At 40.9% G+C, this 6,450-nt stretch overlaps 2 protein-coding genes across 3 annotated transcripts; one reads left to right on the forward strand and one right to left on the reverse strand.

Moving 5' to 3' along the window:
* The first annotated feature begins 3,046 nt into the window (after positions 1-3,046).
* On the forward strand, positions 3,047-4,589 carry LOC106330527 (uncharacterized protein At2g40430-like). Its single transcript, XM_013768979.1, has 8 exons — positions 3,047-3,244; positions 3,339-3,511; positions 3,601-3,658; positions 3,734-3,759; positions 3,838-3,921; positions 4,006-4,247; positions 4,332-4,454; positions 4,544-4,589. Exons 1-8 carry the CDS (start codon positions 3,076-3,078, stop codon positions 4,587-4,589), a joined length of 921 nt encoding a protein of 306 aa, XP_013624433.1. The 5' UTR covers positions 3,047-3,075.
* A 27-nt stretch (positions 4,590-4,616) lies between these two features.
* Positions 4,617-5,751, reverse strand: LOC106328580. 2 transcript variants are annotated; one of them, XM_013767055.1, is made up of 4 exons: positions 5,708-5,743; positions 5,243-5,651; positions 4,948-4,992; positions 4,617-4,791 (listed from the first exon to the last, which is right to left on the reverse strand). In XM_013767055.1, the coding sequence occupies exons 2-4, from the start codon at positions 5,638-5,640 to the stop codon at positions 4,701-4,703; spliced, it is 534 nt and encodes a 177-aa protein (XP_013622509.1). In that variant the 5' UTR covers positions 5,641-5,651; positions 5,708-5,743; the 3' UTR covers positions 4,617-4,700. The 2 variants fall into 2 exon arrangements, with proteins under 2 accessions (XP_013622509.1, XP_013622510.1); XM_013767056.1 differs by having other exon boundaries at positions 5,267-5,751.
* Positions 5,752-6,450: the final 699 nt, after the last annotated feature.

The raw sequence follows: 6,450 nt of genomic DNA on the forward strand, positions 1-6,450 counted from the left end.
CAGGGGAGAATCAATGGAACGCCAAGGAGGAATTGACGATAAGTAAAAAGCTGATCTCTCTCTCTCCGATCTTTCCTTTTCCCGTGTAATTTCTCCGACATATCTTCGGTTTCGTACAGGGATCCCATGAAACCAGAAGACGATTCGAAGAAACCAGAAGACGGTTCGAAGAAACCAGATCAACCTAAACCGGTTGAATCTGAGCCGGTTGAATCGGATATACCTAAACCGGACGAAACCATCAAACCGGTTACTTCTTGTGCTATTAACGATACGCTTTTTGAGGTAATCGGTTTCGTTATTTGATTGCTCTGTGATCGGATTTGATTGAAGAATATGTGCTATGTGATGGATTTGATGCAAGCAATTGATTTTGCAATGCATTTTGCAAGAAAGTGACTTGTGGTGATTGTGATGAAGTGTGTCGTTTTTGGTTGCAGAGCGAAATTCTTCATAGACTTCCCATGGAAGATTTGTCTAAGGCGAGATTGACATGCAAGACTTGGTTCAAGACTCTAGTGGAGGCTTCTTTCATCCTCAGACATCTCAAGGTTTCAAATGAGCGGTTTCTACGTGTTGAACATGAGGTTTCATCGATCAATCCAATCGATTCTTCTGTGAAGTCTGCCCCATTACCACATTTCCTTGGCTACGGAAGGGAGCAAACACTTATCCACTGTGATGGTTAATTCCTCGTGCATGCTCTTAACCGGAGTCAATCCCACCTCTACTTGTGGAATCCATTCCTTGGAGACTCTAGCCAGATATTCCCGAGCGATAGCATCTTTTCGTTTGAATACTTGGGTATAGGTTATCGTAAGGTCCCAGCCAATACTCCAAGAAACTATACAATATTGGGGTTCTCAGGGAAAGATGAAGGGTCTGTGGAGATTTTGGATTTGGAAACTTGTGTATGGAAGAAACTTCAAGCGAAGCTTGACTCCCTTCTTGTCATGGATTATCAATCGGTGGTAATATGTACTGGCTAACCTCTAGCAACACCATTCAACTTTTCAGTTTTACAACTGAAGAGTTCAAAAAGCTTGGTGAACTAGTGTTTGTCCACGATGAAAAAACACAAGCCATGTCGCTTTCTTCTCATAAAGGAAACAGACTCTCGTTGGTCTCACTGGAGATATTGCGTTTTGGGTTTCAAGCCCTCTGGATGATGAGATTGTCTCGTGGACATGCCTCCTCAATGTTTCTGATCCCAGAATCCCGTCTCTAGGAGACGATTCGGTTTATTCTCCACATTTCCTCGAGAAAAACGACACCATCGTACTTCTTAGTAGAGAGAAGGAAGAACGTGAAGAGTGGGATGAAGCTTTTCTGAAAACGGGTGATGAAGAAGTTTCAAAAGCATATATAAGCCTCCTCAAAATCAACAAAACAGGAGTACTTGGTCGTGTTCGCATTGTTGAAACATCTTTTTGGCATCCTTTCTTCTGCGGCTATGTATACACGCCGAGTCTCGTCCGAGTTCCAGATCTGCCTCACCGTCCATCCCATTTCAGGTTTTGCTAAATGAGTCTTCATTAATTGTATATGCACTTGTCTTAGCATTTGTGTCCTTAAGTTGTTTGTGTACTTGTAAGGAAGCATGTTTGTGTATATATGGTTCAGTTATGTTATATGCTTTGTAATATTGAAATTGTGAGAGTTTATTTTTTTGACACTTCCTTCTTATTTCAGGTCTGAGTGTTCCAGACCTTTGAAGATCTCTAGAAGCCAGGCGCTGTCATTGCTACCAGCGTTGGAGTTATAGATACCTTTCAGCTTGGGATACTTTGTTTGTGTGACCTTTTGAATTACTATGATTCAGACTCTTGTCTTTTCAATTTCAAGACTTGGGTTTTTTATTTTGCTATTTGCCATCGATGTGCATGTATTAGATCTTTTCTGTGCATTCCCTTTTCTGATATATCTCAGGAGGCCAACTTGTGCTACATGGCAAGCAAATGCGAGAGCCAGGAGATTTACAAGGCGGGCTGTCTCGGTCACGAATATGACTTCCTGGAGCGCAAGGAGTGTCTCAACAGAGTCTTGGTGAAACAGCTACAGGGATACAAGCAGGGTAACCAAGACCCCAATAAAACGGCGACAGGGATTTAAGCTGTTGCTACTCTTTTGTCATAGGACAGCCACAGTTGAACTCCGAGCCAGCAGAGAGTGGATGAATCTGCTTATCAAAGACAAAGGTTCTAGTGATATTGTATCCCCAACAATCAACATGAGAAGAAGAGGGACCGCTTTTGCTACTCTCTTGTCTTCTCATTAATGGCTTCCTCAAACCGCAGAGATGGTAATCTCCAGCACTAAGTTCTAAGTACTCAGCTCCGTTGATCATCGGATGAGGAACTTCCATTTGAATGAATCCATTGTTTCCACAACAATAAGGTTGATGAGACTGCATCACAATCCCATACCAATGAACTGGAAATGAGCTGGAGTTCCATAGAGGATTGCTGCGTTTGATTTATAGCATGCATGCCACAAGGTGAGAACCATCAGATTTCAGACCACAGAACACAGAACCACCCTCTCCATAGGAAATTGCAATTGAAGCCATTGAGCCAAGAGCTGAAGCAAGCTGCCATAGTCTAGTGAAAAGCACAAGCTGAAGCAAGGAGATTTCATTCCCTTGCTCTCCTTTCAAACATTCTTATCCTACACACACGCTTCTTAGTTCCTCTCTTCACTTTCTGAGACATTCCATAGAATGGGTACATAGCAAAAAAGTCACAAGAAGTTCCACATAACTGAGACCTTTCTTTCTTTACTTCAATCATGGACATGCAACATCTAAAAGAATTGAAGCAATGAGAGAAGCATTGGTGTCCAAGAAACAACGGAGCCATGAGGAGACAGATCTCCGAAGATTCAGGAAACAGTCTTGAAGTGGAAAATTCAGACAACCATGTCAAAGAAGGATCTCGTCTCTGTAATCTTCTGAAATGAAAACAAAAGCACTTACCCCTTTTGGGTGATGAAAGTACGAGCGAGAGTTATACATTCAGCACTAGCTCATGGAAATCTTGAGAAACACCAGAGAGAGAGAGAGAGAGAGATAGCCAGATGGGTAACAGGTCAAAGACTTCAAGGAAAGGCAAAAAAGCATGGAGAGCTAACATAAGCACCGAGGACATCGAAGATTTCTTCGAGAAATCAACCAAAGACGCTCTCTCCGGCGGAAACCTCTCCGCCGCTCCAAGCGAGGATCTCTTCCACGTCGACAAATCTCATGGTTTTCCCTCTCACCCGCTTGATAAAATTTGATGGGTTGTTAGAATATTCACGAAAGTTTTAATTTTTATTATGGTTTTTTTTTTTAAGATCAGACATTCCGGTGAAACGGAAGATTGAGAAACACAGAGAGAAGGCTCTCCGGTGCGACAGTGTTTTAAAGAAGAACCCTTTTGTCCAGGTCGTGTCGTCTTCGAAACCCAAGTCGAAGATTAGCAAGAAGAAGACAAACGTTGTGGAAAGCAAAACTTTTAAACAAGCTCAAAAGGTGTGACCTTTATAGATCTGAACTGAAGCTGTATTGTCTTTTTTTTCTTCCTGGGAGCTTATATTCAAATGATTCTCACTTGTTTGCAGAATGTTGATGACGGTTCTGTAATGACGGACTTGTGGGGTGATGATGATAATAATAACGGTAATGTTTAATGTAATTAATCGTTTTTTTTTACCGGTTTAGAATGTTAAGATTTAACATTTTGTTTGGTAACAGGAGAACATGAGAAGAACCCTAGAAAGGTAATGTCTCTTAACCTTGTTCTTGTATTGGAGAAGTGATTTGGTTTTGAGACTGAACTCTTTTTCTTGTTTGTGCAGATTTGGAAAATGACTTCGAGTATTCCAGCAGTAGAAGTTGATCCTGCAGGATGTTCATACAACCCTACAGCCGAAAGCCACGAGGTTAAAAATCTTTACTATGAATATAAGACTCAGTGACTCACTGACATGAGCTAGTTGAGTAATTTGCGTCGACTTCTCTCATAGGATATGTTGGCGGAAGCAGTTGCTCAAGAAATGCAGAAAGTTTACAAAAATGAGTTAGGTCCTGAGCCAGTTCCTTTGACTATTGATGGAAACAACAACATTGAAGACGAGGCGGGTCTTTTGAGTGTGTGCAATAGAATAATTAATGGGAAGAGTGCCTACTTTCTTGGAGTGGATAACGGTAGCGAAGGTGAAGAGGAAGCAGACGCTGAGAAAGAAAGTTCTGAGGCTGGGAATAATAAGTAAGCTCTCTCTATGTTTCCAGACAACATATACTGTAATAAAGAGTTGGATTTGATGTTTTTTTGGAATCTTTTCTACTGCAGAAACGCAAGAACAACGAAGAGGGTGACACGCGTGGTGTTGAATAAGCGATCTAGACAAAAGGCGTTGCGGAAGATGGAGACAAAGGAAAAGTTAAAAGAGAAGTTATCGAAGGAAATTGATAGGTAAGTTTGTGATTTTTTTTTAGTGTATTCAATCACGGTAATTGCATGTTCTTACTATTGTTCTTGTGTGCTTTCTTTCTTTCTCGTAGTTTGCCTAAGATCTTTAATTTAGCTTCACTTTACAACAACTTTTAGTTAAGCAGTTCAATCCATTAACAGATTGCGTAATTTCAAGTGCTCTAATATTTTTTTGCAAACTGCAAAGTTCCACATTTTGTTTCTGTAAGATCCACGTGAAGAGTTAAACTAACCAAGGGTCACAGAAAAAATCTTTACCTCGTAGCCCAGGAAGTACAAGCTGAATTTCATCTCAGAGAAATCAAGCCTTTTCAGCAATCTGGACAAATCAAACATAGAACGTGTAGTTTCCCCTGGGGACTTTACAAACGAAAGGAAAGAAGGCATATATGCAATATGCAATAGTTCACTTAGGGGAAAAATATGTAATATGTAACTTAGGAGAGAAGATCATTCAAGAGGTGAAGACACTTACGACATTCCCAGGACACGTGAGTAGAAGTCAAGACTAGCCTTACATCTGCAAGTTAAAATAAAAAAACAGACAGAATAGAACAATATCAAGTGTTGAAAGAGCAAGACGGATTAGAACACCTACTCACAAGAAGAGTAGTACTCAATACATTCACAAGCTTGCACATGGATTAAAAAAAAAAGATGAAACATGTATACAGACACATAAAAATATTAAAACAGAAACAAATTTATCTTAGCACAGCTTTTCAGTAATCTTGCAAATAACATGAGGGGTTGGGTTAAAGAGACGATACTCTTTCATGAACCAATTACTCCACCTCAGAGCATGTTTGTCCCCCTTGTTCCTGAAGCGATATCTGAATCTCGACGTTCCCCCAATTATTTCATCAGTCTCCTCGGATCGGATCAAGATGGCACTTCCAATGCGAACCCAACACCCTTCGTGATCAACGGGGAAATTATTTCGATTCGGTTTCCCCAAGTAGAGCCACTCTCGAGGGTTAAGGATGGGATGGGCTGTCTGCGGAAGGAGCCATGGCTCTCGAGTGTACAACTCCTCCCCCAATTCCACTATCAATCCCGGAATCGCCACTGCTTCTCCTTCAATCTTTGGCCGCAGAAAACCCTCTATGATCTCACTGTCTGAGATCCCACTTTCTTCCTCGCCGAATCCTGCCATCCTCGTCGTCATCCCTAGCCGATATTGAATTTGAGAATCATATGTTATCGATGATATATATACAAGTTCCTAAACCCATTGGGAAAAGGAAATCTACCAAATATGTGTAAATACAAGGGTTGGCCCTCCAAACTATAATAAAAACTACTTTATATGAAGCTTTTTTTTTTTTTTTGTCCACTCAAGTTTTATAAGCTTCATGGGCTAAAAAGTACAAAGACTAAGTTACAAATATTGATCTTGGCCCAACTACACAACTGATATCTTATCAAAAGATATTACAATTCAGAACATAAACGTGTCACTCATGTAGATTAGGCTTGCTACGTGGCATTCATCTGAGTAAAGTGAGGACACCAAGCCTCTTCTCACCTCCAGCGAAGACGCAGGCTAACCGAGGATGCTTCTTCCAATAATCCACGACAAGCTTGATTCCGCTGTAAGCTTGACTCTGCCACGACCTTAACTCCACTTAACCTTGTACTCCTTGGTATACCTTCCACCTTAACCTTGATTGCTTAAACCAGAGAGGCTTTTTATCCACCATAATTTACGCCGGAGAAAGCTAAAGTTCGATCGAGAGAAGACCCTTTGCCGGACCGTCAAAGTAACGCCGACTCTTCTGAATCCATCTCATAATCGACTTCAAAATCTATCAAACTCAATCTTTTTTTCAAGAAGAGATGCTTCACCTTTGCCAATTAAGGCTAATCTTTCTTCTGAAGACTGATTCTCTGTGGAAGGGATTGAAGTGAACGGTGAAGAAGGTATCTGCTTAGAAATCAACGGGATTAGAATTGAAACGAAGTGGAAAGTAAAGAT

This window comes from Brassica oleracea, chromosome C3 (genome assembly GCF_000695525.1).
Source record: "Brassica oleracea var. oleracea cultivar TO1000 chromosome C3, BOL, whole genome shotgun sequence".
Classification (NCBI taxonomy): Eukaryota; Viridiplantae; Streptophyta; class Magnoliopsida; order Brassicales; family Brassicaceae; genus Brassica; species Brassica oleracea.

Excerpts from the sequence above, each read along its gene's own strand:
- LOC106330527 (XM_013768979.1), top strand. The coding sequence starts at position 3,076 with ATGGGTAACAGGTCAAAGACTTCAAGGAAAGGCAAAAAAGCATGGAGA. Across the intron at positions 3,659-3,733 it reads TGATGATGATAATAATAACG|GAGAACATGAGAAGAACCCT; the intron begins GTAATGTTTAAT and ends GTTTGGTAACAG. Across the intron at positions 3,922-4,005 it reads CTACAGCCGAAAGCCACGAG|GATATGTTGGCGGAAGCAGT; the intron begins GTTAAAAATCTT and ends CTTCTCTCATAG.
- LOC106328580 (XM_013767055.1), bottom strand. The coding sequence starts at position 5,640 with ATGACGACGAGGATGGCAGGATTCGGCGAGGAAGAAAGTGGGATCTCA. Across the intron at positions 4,993-5,242 it reads AGTAATTGGTTCATGAAAGA|ATGTAAGGCTAGTCTTGACT; the intron begins GTATCGTCTCTT and ends TTTAACTTGCAG. Across the intron at positions 4,792-4,947 it reads TCACGTGTCCTGGGAATGTC|ATTGCTGAAAAGGCTTGATT; the intron begins GTAAGTGTCTTC and ends TGATTTGTCCAG.